The 18,165-nt window shown below is 38.7% G+C and overlaps 1 protein-coding gene across 1 annotated transcript in view; it reads right to left on the bottom strand.

Moving 5' to 3' along the window:
• Nucleotides 1–2,412: 2,412 nt before the first annotated feature.
• Nucleotides 2,413–18,165, bottom strand: part of LOC120559708 (complement C3-like) — a 40,572-nt gene continuing 24,819 nt past the window's right edge. The window contains exons 22-43 of the mRNA XM_039802028.1: nt 12,866–13,078; nt 12,666–12,729; nt 12,471–12,560; nt 12,034–12,240; nt 11,671–11,746; nt 11,394–11,553; nt 11,188–11,283; nt 9,696–9,846; nt 9,091–9,176; nt 8,723–8,800; nt 8,462–8,617; nt 8,293–8,355; nt 7,424–7,505; nt 7,281–7,329; nt 7,072–7,162; nt 6,838–6,927; nt 6,649–6,751; nt 6,416–6,505; nt 5,770–5,862; nt 5,548–5,631; nt 4,860–5,004; nt 2,413–2,790 (exon numbers count right to left, since the gene is read on the bottom strand). Of these exons, the coding sequence (XP_039657962.1) occupies nt 2,649–2,790; nt 4,860–5,004; nt 5,548–5,631; nt 5,770–5,862; nt 6,416–6,505; nt 6,649–6,751; nt 6,838–6,927; nt 7,072–7,162; nt 7,281–7,329; nt 7,424–7,505; nt 8,293–8,355; nt 8,462–8,617; nt 8,723–8,800; nt 9,091–9,176; nt 9,696–9,846; nt 11,188–11,283; nt 11,394–11,553; nt 11,671–11,746; nt 12,034–12,240; nt 12,471–12,560; nt 12,666–12,729; nt 12,866–13,078 (2,409 nt within the window). The 3' untranslated portion in view covers nt 2,413–2,648. The remainder of the gene's footprint in view (nt 2,791–4,859; nt 5,005–5,547; nt 5,632–5,769; nt 5,863–6,415; nt 6,506–6,648; nt 6,752–6,837; nt 6,928–7,071; nt 7,163–7,280; nt 7,330–7,423; nt 7,506–8,292; nt 8,356–8,461; nt 8,618–8,722; nt 8,801–9,090; nt 9,177–9,695; nt 9,847–11,187; nt 11,284–11,393; nt 11,554–11,670; nt 11,747–12,033; nt 12,241–12,470; nt 12,561–12,665; nt 12,730–12,865; nt 13,079–18,165) is intronic.

Below are 18,165 nucleotides of genomic sequence, written 5' to 3'. Positions count from 1 at the left end.
GGATGTGATCTGACTGATGCATGCTGGGATCAGGAGTAGTTGGATGTGATCTGATGCATGCTGGGATCAGGAGTAGTTGGATGTGATCTATTGCATGCTGGGCTCATGAGTAGTTGGATGTGATCTGATGTATGCTGGGACCAGGAGTAGTTGGATGTGATCTATTGCATGCTGGGATCAGGAGTAGTTGGATGTGATCTGATGTATGCTGGGATCAGGAGTAGTTGGATATGATCTGACTGGCCCAGGTAAGGGAGAGGTAAAGCTGGTGAGTACGGACTTTAAGGTCACTTTGTTAAAGTCCCCTGCTACAATATGTATCCCCTCCAGGTGATCGCGCTGCAGTTTGTTCACTATGGTTAGCAGTGAGCCACATTTGTGCGTTGTACGTTTGCATCGGGGGCTGTGTAGACGGCGGCGTGCTGTTTTCGTGGTAAATAAAATGGCCTGTATATTACCAACAGGGCTTCCAGGTCAGGTGAGCAGTGCTGGGCAACGACCCTGCGGTCAGTACTCCATTCATTCTGCAAAAAAATGCAGTCTTCCTCCTCTGGTCTTGCCGGAGTTCTTGTCTCGATCCTGCCGGTAACTAGCTCGCGTACTAGATGCCGAAACAACCAATGGAGCGCCGGCTTCTGGCTAAGGGTCCTCCGCGACGTTATGAGCCGCTGGGAAGGCTCCTGTAACGGCTTGTGTTGTATCGTAGTCCTATATTGATTAGGTAAGTGTGGCTGTACTTGTATAAATATACACCGACAGGAGAGCTAGCAGCCGCTGCACGATCTGCGGTGGCCATCTTTGTTGACATTAGTGAATGTGTAGCGTTCCAATGCGTGTTTTGAAGTGTTATTTTCTAAGTAATTTAAATACTCAATAATGTCAATTTGCAAATCGTTAACACAACAACGACAATATTATCGTAGACGATATATATCGCCCACCCTTACTATAGCTATAATGTCCCTCTGTCTATTCCCCATCAATTCACAAGCACAAGAGAAAAAGTATTTTGTACTTACATTTAATACCCCTGCAACTCATTGGAAGTTGATTGAAGATGGCATAGTTGGTAGTGTTGTTATAACCAGTCAACTGAACCAACGATCTTTTCACAAAACTGACAAAACCTTGTCAAACTGTCAAGATCCATCAACATTACGTGCATGAGCTACTTTCTGACATTCTAACTTAAAGTGGCTGAATATCAAAATACATGATAGAAGCATTTTGTTAAACCACTTACAAGTGTTATGTTGACAACACTATTGAAACAATTACTTTTTATTACAACTGTACATGAATAAAGAGGCCATTTGGCCCTGGACTAATAGGGTATTCTATATGTCCATTCTATTGGCTAAATTCTATTTTGAAGACTTGTGCCGGCTGCATAAGTCTAATTTAAGGCTCTCACATATAAATAGTATGGGTATATTGTACATTTTCTGAATCATCAGAGTGCCTTGAGTATTGAAGTTGTTGAGTTTTGTGTCCCTGGTGTTCTGTCATGCCCCAGGGATAAAAGAAAGCACACGGTTTAGGCGGAAATTGGGAGAAAATGTGTGTTATTTCTGGTTTAAAGAAGTCATGTGACCTCTGTGATTGACAGACAGATTCAGTACTGAGCTTAAATGAAAGCCTAAAAGCTCCCCTTTCCAACGATACCAAGCACCATATTATAGAATATTGACAATATCCCTACCACGAGCCTAAAGCAGATATACACCAGATTTAAAAAACGGAATTTATCTTAGGGGGTTAGTAACTTCATGAGCTGAAAAAAAGTGATTCGCTACCACCCCTGCACTGCTATCATGATTTTTCTAGCACTAGGGGTGTATACCTTGCCAAAAATCACTATGAGCCTTTGTCCCCCCAGATGATGCCGATGGCCCAAATTTGGGGCCCTGGCTCATGGACTAAAACCTCATTTATTGATTCATGTGTAGATTTAGCTCTGTCATGTATGCATCTAGACTGTGGAGACATTGGTGCTCCTGTTTGTATATTACAGGGGAAGGTTGTTGACCTTTTATTAATTTATATGAATTGTACTGTATATTTATTGCTATGTTTGTAAATAGTCATTGTTAATGTACTATGGACCTTCCATTTGTGTCCTGAATAAATTTATTATTATTATTATTATTATTATTATTATTTATATACTAAACCTATGTCGTGTCTGCCAAATACCAAAAACATGAAAAGCAATTTTAATATTTTGTTTGATTCAGAAAAACTGAGTTTTTATTTCATTTAGGCAATATTGTTGGAAAGGGATAAACTAAAGGAATTTGTGAATTTAAAATTTGTGAGAAGCTTCTGCACGCATATTCTGAATCAAAACCAATTTGAAATTTGGTTCATTTTAAAGTGAACTGTCTATGCATCACTCCACTGACCTCAACATTGTCAATTTCAATCAATTATTTATTAAATTCAAAGCTTAGTATACAGTAATCAACATAACAGCAATCAGTGTCAATTAGTCAAACACAGACAATTAGATTAAAAACCATTACATTTTAATCAATAGAGTGCAACATTGTAAGCCCTCATGTCCCATAGCAGAGACATTTTGACATAACAAGAATTATGCAAAATAAAAACCATTTAAAATGAACATTTTCTTTTCTTGAGTTTCACTACTGCTGACACCCAAAGAGCTGGTACTGCTGAACCATCTCCTCCATGCCCAGACAGGTAATTCTGTGTTCCTCAGTTTGACACTCTGCTTCTGTTGGCCAGTACTCGATCCAGGTTCTCTCTCCGAATACATACTGATACCTGAGGAAAGCAGTGAAAAATACACATCTGTAACACTCTGTAACATGACATGAAAAGCCTCCTCACCCTTTCCCACAATCACTTTTAATAGTGAGAGTGACACTTAAGCTAGAGTACAAGAAAGCCTAACTTGATGTACTAATTACGATTGAGCATTAGGGCCACATCAAGGGGAAAAAATTAAGGAGGAAGTTTTTTTTTTAATTTATTTTACATTTCGAGAATAAAGTCGGAATGTCGAGAATGAAGTCCAAATGTCGAGAATAAAGTCAACATGACAAAAATAAAGTTGAACTACCATTTTGAGAATAATGTCGAAATGTCGAGATTAAAGTTGAAATGACAAGAATAAATTCAACTCATTTATCGCTTAATCACATTAGAGCAACTATCTGCCATGCCAGCTGCCTTGTAGGCAACATCATAGATATGGGTTACGTCCTTGGAGTGCCGCACTCGCCTGACCCCCACTCCTTTTAGGATAAAACAATTTGATCAATTGTCTTACTGTGTCTTGTGATACAACATATGCTTAGGTGTAACCATCGATACCCTTGCATCTATCCATTACAAGCTATTTCAGTTTTCAGGAATACGGGCACCTCTTCCAAGTTTGTGTGGTTTCTCCTTCTGAACAGACTCAATTTTCGGCACAATCTCTTCAAAGTCCTATTACTTACCATACTGTTTATGCGCGAAAAGACAAATAATTTCCTTGTTATTAAAACCGATTCTGAAGTATAATTTCACAAGTTCATATAGGCAATGCATTTTGTAGAAGACTATAGGTAAAGCTAGTAGTTTGGTTTATTCTCAAAAGTCCGACTTGATTCTTGAAAATCGACATTTTGACTTTATTTTCTAAAAAGTATTTCAACTTTATTGTCATGTTGACTTTATTCTCGACATTTCGACTTTATTCTCGAATTTCAAAATAAATTAATAAAAAATCCAGAGTGTCTATTTTCACCCCCGGTACGAATAGCCTCGGCCACACAGCTGAGCTATTCACATGACGTAACAACAAAAAAACGTTGCTCGCGTGCACCGAAATCATGGCGGACGTTCATCTTCCTTGACAGCAGAAACTGGCATGTTAGGAAAGTTTTGTCTCTAAAATTTATAACAATTGAATTTCTAGCGGAAAATGGATACTACAGTTGCGCTTTCTGTCTGCAGCATACAACTGTTAGTTTGTTAGTTAGTACCTATTTTTTTTGTATACAGTATGGTTACCTAGCAACCGAGGCTTGACGACAAGTGGTAAACAGTTGTCCAACATTCCATAAGAACTGTAAGGTGAGTGGTTAGGACACTTACCACTCATTGGGCATTGTTCTGGGAGTCTGGAGTTCAATTCCCTTTTTTTCATTTTAGATTAGATCATTTGCATGCCATTGCGCAAGTCTTTTTGCAGGGTGGTAGGGGAAGACTCATGAATATTCATTAGGGGACTCATCCCTGAATGGCTAGTACTCGTTGCCTACTCTGGTTGGGTTGGTTAGGTTTAGGCAAGAGGAGTGGGATTGGTTATGGTTAGGGTAAAGAATGTCGGGGCGAGCCAATCAGTGATGAGTTCCCTAATGAATATTCATGAATCTTCCCCTACCACCCTGTAAAAAAAAATATTGTGGCCCACACAAGTGTATGTATTAGCGTCTCTCTGAAGTATGCAAAATATTGGACACTGCAACGATAATATTCCGAAAAAGGTGTAATACATGAGTAGTATGGATAACTGTGTGTAAATATATGCCAAGGTACTGTAAATGCACATGGGTGCAAATAGCATACATTGATATTTGTACCAGACGGGGTATTAATAGAACACATTGCTGTGTGCACCGGCGGGGTACGAATAGCATTCATTTCTAATTGCACCAGGGTACGAATAGCATACGCTGCTAATTGTACCAGGAGTGCAAATAGCCCCTAAAAAATCTTCCTCCTTCATTTTATTTCCCTTGATGTGGCCCTAATGCTCCATTGTAACTAATAGAGAACAGTGAAACAGTAAAAATGTTTAAATGCAAAATCCAAAAACATTTACTCAAAGAAAAAAAACATACGATTGATGGCGGTCATCTCTGTGAATATCTTTGGACGTGCCCATGATAAGGTAGGTTTTTCCCGTCATCAGATCTAAAGACTCCCTGCAGTGGGGATAACTGAGGAATGTGCGCTGTTTATTCAGAGGACCCACATCAAGACTTCCTGTAATTCAAATATAGGAGAACAAAGAAAAGGTACTTTAGGTACTTAAGTTAAATGCATAGCTAAAGATGTAGTACAAAACATATATGCTGTATTCTCATACTGTATATACCCAGTGGAATCATTCTTAAAAAATAGACATTTTGAGAAATATGCTTTATGAGAAACAAATAAACTTTTTTGCTGAGACTTAGATTGATACCGATATTGATACCACTGTCATAGGAAGTATCTGCTGGTTTCCTGGCAATGCCAAATAAGTTAGCTTGCTGCTAGAGATAGCTTCATACTAAGCGTACCAACATGAGTGAACATTAAACAAGACCCTTTTTTTTTTTCTTTTTTTAGAAAAAAAAGAAAAAAAGGGTTTTTTCATTTTTTTTAAAAAAAAAAAAATTTTTTTTCTGTTTGACTGGAAACACCATTAAGATTCAATGTGTCCATAACAATTCAAAAAGAGGAAAACAAATTATGCCGTTATCACCTATAACATAAAACATCAGTTTATAGTACATTTCAGGCAGTTCAAAGATAAATACCTACCTTCTTTGATGACTTCCAGTACCTTCACTGTGAAAATGTCAGTGGACAAATCTTCTGTAAAAGTTTCCAATCTCACTTTGTACACTGAGGACAGAAAAGTTGCAGATTGTAAGGTCACTTGCTCCCTCATTTAGTCCTACCTATTCTCTCAATCTCTATCACACAAACACATCCATTTTTATGTGATATAAATGCAATTTATTTACACTCATTTACACTTACCAAAATCTATTATGCTGGTCTGTGTAGTCTCACAGACCTTAGCTGTTCGCTGATCATTGGAGATTTTCTCCTTGTTCTGCATACTGCAGTTCTCTGGAAATACACAAGATGCACAAGGAATATATATATATATATATATATATATATATATATATATATATATATATATATATATAGGCTTTGCACTATTCTTTTCTTTTGTCTTAGATTCAGATTTTATTTACAATATGCATAGTTGGAGGTGCCTGAAGCCTAAGATTTTCATCGCCAATGACTACCCTTGTCATTGTTGTGCTATATTGTTGTACACTTGCAAAACAAATGGCATTTCCTTTAGTGTGCTTATATGATGATAAGATGGTGAAAATGATAATCATTATATGTGCTAAATAGGAGCATGTTAGCATTGTCATTTTGAGCATATTAGCATTAAGTCCCCCAACTTTATTAACTTTATTTGTACAATAATAAATTGCTGCAGTTTACAGACAATGCAGGATTATAAGCCCCACATAATGGATACATGCTTTAACTCTATGAAGCACAATGTTAGTGTTTGGTTTAGGTGTTCGTTCAAGAATTTAAGATATAACGAATTACTGTTTAAAGTAGATAGATTACGTCAGTTTGACATCATCCTGGTTACCTTCTGCACATGTGCATTCATCATTTGTACAGAGCCGCAGCAGCTTTCCAGCTTTCCTCTCTGGATGGTAAAATTTAACACAATGTGTTTCTGTAATGGGAAAGAAAAATTTCATGTACATTAAATAATTTAAAAAGGTAATAATACCTGCTTATCCAGTGTTATCTACTCTGACATCTATTGGCAGCAATGTACATGGAGGCATCATGTTTCAAAGTGTGTCTGAGACTCACGGTCATAGTATTCATAGACAGACACAGCAGCTGGTTGTAAGACTCCCACTTTCAGCTTCTGATGGATCCTAAAAGTGATCTCCTCTGGTCGTGTGTGAGAAACCTGTGGACAAATGTGAGATAGAGATAAAGAAAGGAAGAACAAGGCAGAGAGAAAAAGTACAGAGGTAGGAACCAGTGATGTCTAACCTTATCCAGGTAGATGATGAGTGAGCCTCTTTCTGACAGGACTGTGTTCATCTCATATTTTGCAATAATGCGGGCTCGTCCTTTAGATAGCTACACACACACACACACACACACACACACACACACACACACACACACACACACACATTGTCAGACAACTTTTTAAACCTTAAAACACACACTTTTGAACTGTATGTGGGTATTATGCCTATGTGTATCTATACACGTTCTTACTAAGTCCAGGTCATCTGTGTTAACGGTGAAGCCAGTTAGCAAGCCAATATCCAGGATTGACATGGATGCATCACTGTCCTTGTCCTTATACCTGCACACAGAATGGACAGAATAATGAAATAACAGAAAAGGGTAATGTAGGGACTAGCTGGTTATAAATGTCCATGTTACTATAACTGTTGTCAGTTTGACTTCTTGATTGTACTTACAAAACCTCTATTCTGAGCTTGTATACGTTCTCATCCTCATCCACTTTCTCTGCAGGAGCAAGAATATTTTGTTTATTTGTTTCTCATAAGGTAAAGTACTTGGCAGAAGAAAAAACAACAAAAAAGAGAGGGTACCAAATTACCTGGGAGGAGCTGCACTGACAAGTTAAACTTCTGACAGTCACTCTCCTTTTCTTTAGGCAGAGCATAATACAGCGACACCATCTGTCAGACAGATACAAATGCATCTTAATATGTGATAAACTAGTTGAGATCTACTTTAAAAATATCTAAAATAAGTATTTGGTCTCTTCTGAGATTCATAAAGGACACGATGGAGATGATGGAGAAATAATATGCTAATTTTCAGGTTCATACTTTTGTTTTAGGGAACATATAGAAATATTTTCCATGTCTCTGTCACATAATGTTAGCTTAGTATTTATGCATACAAACTCTGTAAACTTAAACTCTGTTTTACATTTGTCTTAAACAGCATACCTGCCAAGATTTAGGTTGGGGGGGATAAAAATGGAAACTATTCAGTTCTATTTTGCTTAAATTTGGTAGTGTATTTCAATTTTCCGTCCTGCCCTGCTGTTTTTACAATTGTAAGCTAACAGCTACGTTAGGTTAGCTGGCTGCACAGAGAGCAGCTGAGCTGGACACACAGCCCTTGAATTAAATTGTGGGTTGCCAGAATGATAGTCTATATCCTTCGCATTCCACTTCCGGGATTGCTCTGGTGCTGCAGGAAATTACGCCGGATGCATGTATTTTACGATTCTGATTAGTTAAAAGAAATGCCATTAAACCAGAGCACGTTTTCCTCCCATCCCCGAATGCTATGTGGAGTAGCCAGACCCTCCTTCAGGGCGCTTTGGAGGAGGGTCTGGCAAAGCGAGACTACCAGAATGATGACTATTTCAAAAGATTTGACAAAGTGATTGAGAAATACTGTAGGACACCTGTACACATAACAGATGATAAAACAATAACACATTGTACTTACTGTGATCGTTGCTTCTCCTGTGCCTGTTGCAGTTACTTTTACATTCTGGTTTATATCTTTGATCTGGTGGATTTAAATATGTAAAACACTCACACACACAGGCATCAGCAGAAAATACATCAGGAAGGATCATATTAATGAGCCACTATGTGTTTGTGTGTTTTCTCACTTTAGATGTTCTGGTGGCATAGTGGTTGTCCCTGTTGAAGTTGTACTTGTCAGGCTTTGACCTGCCTGGCAACAAGATGTCCACATTCAGATCGTACTCTGGTTCTTTAGCACTAGTCCAGTACTCTGCTATAGCCTGATACACTATTATAGTAGCCTAGAGAGAAAAAGAGTGAGGGAGGGGAACAAGATTTAGAAGAAAAATAAGTTATGAGCTAACATAAGCTGCAGGTATCAAGATGGAGAGAGGGGTCTGTGTTACCTGAGTTGATCCATAGCCTCCGCCCACCTTCCGTTGTGTGTTGAACCATCTGACAACAGGTCTGGCTTCTTCAAATTCCTTTTTTAACAGAAGGCAAGTCAATGGTTGAAATTCTCTTTGGTTGACTTAACTTTGAAGACTTTTGTAAAAATAGAGATAAGTCCTGATTCTGTTCTCAGAGTTATAGATTAGATTGAAATCTGCCAGTTTCCAAAGTCTACCATAGAGCTTCTACATGATTGAGAGACATTGTCATCAGTCATTTCACTGACTTTTTCCAGATTTCTTTGAGTGAGGTAGCATTGATGAGGTTGTATGTTTTCTATAGTATGACATTGTGGTAAAAAACCCAAGTGGGACATGCTCACCTCGGCCTTGACCAGAGCAAGAAGAGCGTAAGCTGTGGCCTCCAGTGTGTAAACGTGTCCTGTTGGTACTGGCCAGTGGGACAAGTCTGAGGAAGACACACACACAAATGTACTTTTAGCACAATCCTGTACCTGAAATGAATTCCCCAATCCCTCATCTATATTTAATATTATTATATTATATATTAGTTATATTTAATATTATGTTTAATTTTAACTTAGCTTTTTATACTTGTAAGGTAATTTAGTCCTTAAAAGCAGAGATTTACATAGAGGCTTGTGACAGCCCGACTGAGAAAGGATTTTTAAGGTCAATACAGATATCGATATTTGACACCAATCGCTAAGGGCGCCTGTCCAGCAGTCACAGCCCACTCACCTGACATCTCTCCATTTGTGCATGTACAGGGACCTGAGCATGTGTGTGTGTGCATTTCAGGCCTGTTTGTAGTTTGTTCTAACAAACTACACTACTGTGTGTCGGTCGGGCTCAAATAAAGGTGTTATAGTTGTTATTCATGAATGTGTCATATTTGAATCTATACACCACACCATATACTATCATTATGTACTATTAGTTTAAGAATGTTGATGTGTGACGACACCTGGGGAAGCAAACTTGTAGAGGATCTCCTTGTTCAGTTTGTTTTCATTGGCCAGGGCATAAGACGTCACGGCAACAGCATATGAGTAGGTGAGGTGGGGCAAACGCCTTTCCAGATAGGCCACGGCTTTGTTTATACTGGCTGGCAGACTCTGAACAGAAGGAAAAGACGAAGGAAGGAGAAAGGAGAATAATGGGAGAACAGTCGGATAACAGTAATCCATTTATTTCAATCCATATCTGTTCAGGAATGTTGTAACATTTGATCCTGGGAGAATAGCTGAGACTGGAATGTCCCTCTCTCTTCTGTGTCTTATGAGCTATACTGAGCCGCCATTAGTTACACTTACTATTGGGGTGTCAGGTAATAATGTTGCTCTCAAAACAGACTACTCCACACAGTATCGACCTTCCAAAGCAAGTGTTTCGCAGCAAGATGTTTTGGTGCCTCTCTTTAATACGCCAACAATTCAGTTGTTAATCTCATATATATCATACATACGGCACCGGGACATGTGCAGGAGAGAAAGACTTTTCTGTTAGTGCTCTCATTATGTTAGTAGCTTCTAACTGAATTCCTGCGGTTTGAAGTTTAGCATCTATATCTGCTTTATTTTATGTTTCATGTCTGCTTATAGAAATCATGTTAGGTTATTACTGATGAAGACCCAACATTTCCTGATATATATAATATGATATAAAAGCAGGCAGCAGCAGAACAAAAACACTGACACATCACCGACGTATGATAATAACATCGAAAACACACAATTCACGATCATTGGTTTCTGGGACATGAGAAAATACTTTGAATGAGTATGTAGTTCCGCTCACAGTTGAGTCCGTAATGTGGCACAGGATACATACATGTACACAATGCTAAAATAATGTGGTCATATGTGGCCCAGATCACCTCCTTATGTGGTCTGAGTGATCCAACCTCAATGTGTCCTCAATGCGACCCTCATTCCCAACTGTACTTAGAGCCATCCACTTGTGATTAGATCACTCAGTGCAGATTTAAATACAAGGTGGAAATGGGGTCTGTGATGAAAAGTGTGATGTCTTTGTCAGTCTGCTACAATATTTAAAAGTGAGGATGTAGAGTGTAGAAGAGTGGTCCGTTTTTACTCGCAAAACAATGAGACCACTTGTATAAGGACTCACTGTGTCACTGGATTTATTGTTTCCATACAAATGCAAGACCAAGGTTTGACATGCAAATGGCTTTTGTCTTCCTTTGTCTGAAATAAAGAACCAATTTAAAAAATGATTAATAATTTTGAGTCAAAAACCTGTCCCTGTTCTTATTGGAAACTGACTTATGTCCCGTGCGAGAACCGAAAGCTGGGAGACTGGAGTAGCAACAGTATCTAAGGGGGCATGGGGCTTTGCAAATGATCAGTTGCTTTATAGTGGTTCAGTGCTTATCACTGGTGTGGAGTGGGTAAATGAAGAAATTAAAGAGGTGAGAGAGAAAGTGAGGTACTCACATTAACACTGGCAGCACATAGTGCGCGAGACTCCTGCATGGCAATGAGGCAGAATGCCGTCATGGAGGCATCTGACTCTCTTTCTACCACCCCACTCTATACACACACACACACATACACATTTTTACTCATATCATGTTTTCATCTCAATTAGCTATTTTTGTACCAAGATGAAGAATTTATGTAAATTACATCAGTACACGCACACGCATTGCATTACTTAACACATATCCAATTTCTCGAAACAAGCCGTCAGGTTGCTGTGCTTTGAGAATCAGAAACTTGATGGCGTCACAGATGTGTTGGCTTTGCACTGCCACCAGATTGTTAGCCATGGCAAACACCTTGGCAACATAAGCTGTCAGCCTTAGATAGGAGAGGAAGCTTAGTTTCATTTATTCACACATGACAAACACCATCCTCACGTTTTCAGAATCTAAGTTAGAGGAGGACGTGCAGTTCATGGATGTATGGATGCCTCACCAGGTGCTGCTCTCTTTTTTTGTCCACACAGCAAAAGACCCATCATTTTTACGGTAGGCAAGCTCATTCTGGTAGCCTGGACACAAACAACACACAACCAGAGAAGTCCTGTTACATTCTGTGATTATAGCATCTTTCAAATGATTCTGTTGGCATAGGTTTTTGTTTGAACTGACAACCCTAGCTAAAACATCGTCTATGTGTTGCTTTCAGACTATTCATTCTCAGTGTCCCTAGCTTGTATATGTGGGGCAAGGATATAGCATGCATTACTGTCTACCACACTGCCTTTTTTATTTCAATTCTGCCCAGAAACTTTAAAATCCCAGTTATCTGTGCTAAAATATACATCTTTGAGCCCACCGGTCTTGATGTGTTGGAGGGCTTCGCTACGTTTCTGAAAGCCCACAGTTTCCCACTGGTTGGTTTTGTCCAAATATGTGGCTGCAATGACTGGTAGGGTCATGCCAGCAATGTTTTGCTCTCCGCAGCCGCTGGGCTGGACGATCAGAGTACCCATAGAGTTCCCACTAACGGCGTTCTCCACCAGCGCAGAAACTTGTTCTCTCCCTACACACACACACACACACACACACACACACACACACACACACACACACACACACACACACACACACAAAACAAAATGTTATTAAAAATCAACAGAAAGAAACAATTAAACAAACATGAAAAGGTTCCTACAACTAGTGAGGTGGTCATTTACCAATTTACACCTATGCAGAGTTCGTTATACAGGCACTGTATGACATAACATGCTGAAATATAACATAATATCTGACCTGTCACTGAGATCTGTGTGCTAGTAGGTGTGTTTTGAACCAAATCTTTTATCGGAATTCCACTGTTGAGAGTTTCTTCTTGTCTACCACCTAAAGGGAGAAACAGTGGGAAAGTTGGGTGATCAGGTAGCAAATGGTGAACATATAATATTACGTAATTACTACATAATGTGGCTATTTAATGGGTAAACTCACCTACACCTTTAGTAGTGGGGTCTAGAATTATAATCTGAGGAGATTTAACCAGTACGCCTTCAGGCTGGAAAAACAACAGTGAGGACAAACATTAGAAATTACAACTATTTTGGAGCAATCTTGTCTGTCTGATGACTGATTCCTTTAACTGACTTTACAGTAACACAGGAGTTTGCTGTGATGGAGTCTTTTTCTCTTACCACCACCAGTAGCTTCTTCATGATTCCATCATTGAGCGAAGAATCTTTAACAGCTGCTTTGACTTCAATGCTATATTTTCCTTCTTTCATGGGAATAATGATGAAGGGTACAGCTCGTGTAGTTTGGGCCCCCATTTTGACCTCCTGGCGATACCTTCCACGTTTAGAGGCTGAACTGCACACATGCTCCTCATCAGTCAGATCCACACGCACCTTGAAAACAAGACAAAGATGCAGAAAGAGACTGAGGTATGTGTAGTAGTTATTTTAGGTCACCTACAATGATGCATCCCTAATTTGAAGAAATGTAATGCTTTACGTTGTTTCCTTCAGAAGAATGGAAAGACAAATGTATACATTAGTAACAGTAAGGTTGCCACAGTTCTGGGACCAACCACCAGCTATTACAGTTATCAAAGACTAGAGAAAGGATTTCATTCATTCTCTTTTTTTTCCACACGTCACATGTCAGTCCAATATTTACTGTTATATGTACTGTTGTCTTTGCCCTTTTCTTTGCAAACTCCTGAGAAAAATAATGAATGAAAAATCTCCACAGCGCTGCGGAGCACGTCTTCTGGAACACATCCTCATACTTAACCAACAGAATAGGTTGATTGCCAATGACTCTCAAAAAAACGATATATATATGAGCATTTTATTGAAAGCTGTGATACAGCCACACAGGGGAAATTTTAAACGCATGCCCCTAACACAGTAGTTGCAGTTTTAATCTCATGACTGTTCTATTTAATGTAACGGTCGCAGTCTTAAACATGCAGTTCACTGATTCTTGAAACTTTGGCAAAAACATGTCCCACTAAGAAAAGTGCCAATTCTGTTGGAAATTAATAACATTTTCATGAATAAAAAGAATCAAGGTTATAATCAGGAGGTCCTTTGCACATATGTAAGGTTCTTTTATAGGTTTATTTTACATTTTTATTAATTTAAAGGAATACGCCACCATTTGTTGAAATAGGGTTATTCACCGTCTCCTCTATATTTATATAGGTGGGCAAACGCATTTTTGTCTCAGTGCATGCATTGTCTTAGTCCGGTGGCACTGCCGCTAGCTTAGCGTAATGAATGAAATCCTTTGTTACCATTGTTACCGCATGTCGTGAGTAAAAGTGACCCAACAACAACCAAAACAAAACCTAATGACTTCTTGTGGCCTGCATATTCACAGCGAGTAAAAATAGCAATGCAGATTAAGACTAGACGATTTCCTAGGCAGATATTGACTTGGGACTATATTGGGTGGAAGTAGGCTACAGCCGAAGCACTGCTACTCGGGCACAGAGATATCGGCAGCCCACGGGGCTCTGCGGCCGGCGCAAAGTCACTGTTTCTGGGTTAGTGGACAACCAAATGCAGCTGCCCTGACTGAGATCTGCGGGGCTTCGCGGCAGGCAGCCCGCGGGGCTCTGCGGCCGGCGCAAAATATCTTTACCACATGAAATAGTACAATATTTACTATTATTTTGTGGTTGCTCAAAAAGTGTCCCACATATTCGTCACCACCGTCAGATATTTATAAAAATATAAATATATATAAAATATAAAAAATATTTATAAAATCAGGCAACTACAAGGTCAACTACATTCCTGAGTACCCCATTTTCAAACCTTCAGCTCTACTGCATGCTTCAAGATCTCTCAAGCTCCCTTAAGTTTGCTATTTTCTGTTAAACTTGTTCATATTTTTGGACACTGCTACTGTCGCAACCATAACATGTCAACACCAACTCTTTTGTATAAAAAATATTAGATTAGATTATGACATAAATGTATACTTTTTAAGAAGAGGTCTGAAGTAGCTAGCAATAGAGGGGAAACAAGCTTGCTAATGTGAACAACTCATGCATATCATGTGAAAGAGTAGGTTTTTGTCACCACTGTCAGATTTTCGTGGGTATCCTCACGGCTGTGGTTCGGCCTTGAGGCTGCGGCCGAACCACAGCCGTGAGCCCGTATTTATTGTGATCAACAATTATATTCTAGCCTCCGTTAAGGACTATTTGGAGGTTTTTGTCAGACAAAATTTGTAAGGGTGCGACTAAGATTTTTCCTAGGACGCACCGGTGCACCTAACGTCCTCGCATTCACTGCCTCTCCACGAACGAAGCGATATCGTTTATATCGATATGGTTTAATGTTGCATTACATGACCCTTCAGTAAATCCTTCTGTAAAGCCGTGCCTGTGTTTGGATCTCTCCTCCGCGCAGCCCCGCCCCCATTTACACACACACAACAACATGCAACATAGAGACACACAGCGCCGCCGTTCCAACCTGCTGACATTTGTCTACAGTTTTAATTGTTATTAACACAGCTGTATATTGTCAAGTATGAGAGGGAAACCTGTATTGGTACCAGTGTTTCCGCTGGTAACTCTGTGTTATTGCGGCCGCCACGGCGAAAAACACATTAGAAGTTATTAAATGCAACTAACTTCAGTTCGTTGAGTAATATAGCGTGTAAGACGGAGCCTGCTGGACCTGGGCGAAAGATGTGACCCATGGCCAAAATATCATAGTTCATAAAAATGCAGCGCAGTGACGATACAGATATTTCATAGCCTAAACAAGATGGGTGTAACGCTGCTGACCTGCCAAAGTGCATTCGACGCGCGCTGGACTCATTCATAATGAGTCAGCCGTAACTCTGAGTAGGCTAGCATACGTTTCAGTCCATCGCACTCCCCCTCTTTCCCTCTGTCTCCCTATGTCTGTTTTTTTTTCTTTTTTTTTTTGATTTCGGCCTTTATTTTTATAGGAAAGCTGAAGACATGAAAGGGGAGAGAGAGGGGGGAATGACATTTAGGAAAGGGCCGCAGGTTGGAGTATATATATATATATATATATATATATATATATATATATATATATATATATATATATATATATATATATATATATATATATATATATATATATATATATTTTAATATATCCTAGGATTTCATTTACATGTGTTGCAGCTGTATATTTTCAAACTGGTAAAGGAAACCCTGTCTTTGCATTTTATTTTATTCACAATCTGTTTTAATAAAAAAGCTTGTGAAAAGTGGCTTTGACTTAAAACTGAACATTTAGCCCACTTTGTAAAAAAATACAGAGCTATATATCGTGTATCGCCATTCAGCGCTAATGGCGACACAAGGAAAAATTTGGGTGCACCTAAATTTTGTGCTGGTGCACCTAAATAAAAAAGTTAGGCGCAACAGTGCAACCAAGGCAAAAAGTTAGTCTGGAGCCCTGTATACATTTTTGAATTGTATGTTGTTATGAGGCCACTTTCACCAGATTAGTGTCACCACCCTCAGTTCTAAAGTCACCACCGTCAGAGGGAGTTTCATTTGTTTTAAATGAATATGCTTACAATATGTTTCTTCAGTGCTGTTGAGTTATTAAATTAATAGTCTCTTTTAATACAAATATTATTTGCTAAATAAAAAAACTAGGGCTGGGACGATTTGTCGACGATTACATAAATGCGTCGACACAAATAATTTGCGTCAACGCGTCACTAAATAAAATAAATAAATAAAACTTGCGTGCAAATTAATTAATGTAATGCAGAACTAATGTAATGCGGAACTACTGTTAGATACGCAGGTTCTAGGGACACCTGATCTGTAGCCCTGACTTAGCTCTGAAGCTAGCTGAGCTCTTCCGCCTCATGCTCCGCCTACATGCGGTTTTTTGTCAGGTGGATGGTCCAGTGAGTGAGTTAGAGACAGTAGCACGAAAGGATGTGTATGGCAAGTGGTGGCGACCCACAAGAGTTCCCCGCCGGCCTCTTTAAGATCGCAAGTTTGGCAAAACTTTAAGACTGTACGGCTGCAGTCTGGAGCCTCCCGTGTCACGCCTTCTCGTCTCATGCCGTCCCCGCCTCGAAAACTTTGGTCTTCGGGTCAGTTCCAGTAGTAGGCTACAGGCGAGAGAGTGATGGATAAGACGGGGACTGTGTGTCGGTGTTGTTCAGCAGTTGTTGGGTATTTGAATGGAAATACATCTAATATGCTAACGCATATCCGACGCCATCACCCAGATGTACCAATCACTGGAATGAGACAAAAAAACTGTCCAACTTCTCCCTACAGTGCTTAACCAGCCTTTAGATACAAATAGCGTATGCATTATTTTACCTACTATTAAAAAAGCAAATACAGGTTAATCTCTCATACATTACTCTTTTTGCAGTTGCTCAGTTTACTTTAAGTTTTTATTTTTGTATTCCTCCTGAAAGTGACTTTATTTTGTGGTTGGATTGATAGCCTACATCTGGCTTCAGGTTGCACTAAAAATTAATTTTACTTGAATAGTGCAGTGTCAAACAATTTTAATAAATAGAGATTTGAACCTTATTGAAATTTGTTTTGTGTAAATTGTTAATAATTGAGCAATGGGAAGATAATTGCTCATTGAAAAATGAATCGTTAGATTAATCGAAAAATGAATCGTTAGATTAGTCGACTAATCGAAAAAATAATTGCTAGATTAATCGTTTTAAAAATAATTGTTTGGGACAGCCATAAAACATTTCATTACTTTTTTCTAGTTAGGCTTAAAGTAAACGTTGTATGAGGTTAGATGTTTTAAAGGAGTACACGTGAAACAGTATAAAAAATTAACAAAAGTGAATATTCAACATTTAACAGCATATATGTGTACTACAAATGCCAGATAATGATTTAAATAAAATACATATCTAAATACATATTAGACAAAATAAATAAAACATAATTTGATTTTTATTGTGTCTGACGGTGTTGACAAAAACAAAGTAATAACTGGAAAAACGTCTATTTTATGAAAAAAATACAAAATGAGGAGGTTGCACCAGTACATTGCTGAACAGCCAAGACTTTGGTCTATAATGATAGACCTTCAAATTCTGTAATTCTGTAATTCTTTTTATTTTCAAAATTAAAACCTGTTTTATCCAAATTCGCAAGAATCAGTGAGTTAAAACTGAACAACTTTACCTTAAACAAAAATACTTAGTAATGGTTAGGAAAACAATTAGTAATTGTATGTTTTGAGCACAGAGAACTATATTTTGCAAGCCCATTACATTACAATTTGAACAGAAATTAACACTGGCAAAAATCATTCCGTTTGAGTAAACAGAAACCTATTCCGTGCTCAAAAAATGTATTTGCATGTTTGCTGTTATCCTAACGTGCACTAATAACTACTATCACGCAGTTTACTCATGTGCCGTCTCAAAAACTATTTCTCTGCACGCAGGTAGATGCTGCTGCGATCCGGTCAGGTCTCCCTCGCTC

Source organism: Perca fluviatilis, chromosome 1 (genome assembly GCF_010015445.1).
Source record: "Perca fluviatilis chromosome 1, GENO_Pfluv_1.0, whole genome shotgun sequence".
Taxonomy (NCBI): Eukaryota; Metazoa; Chordata; class Actinopteri; order Perciformes; family Percidae; genus Perca; species Perca fluviatilis.
The sequence above is the reverse complement of the archived record's forward strand: the minus strand, read 5'-3'. Positions and strand labels throughout refer to the sequence as shown.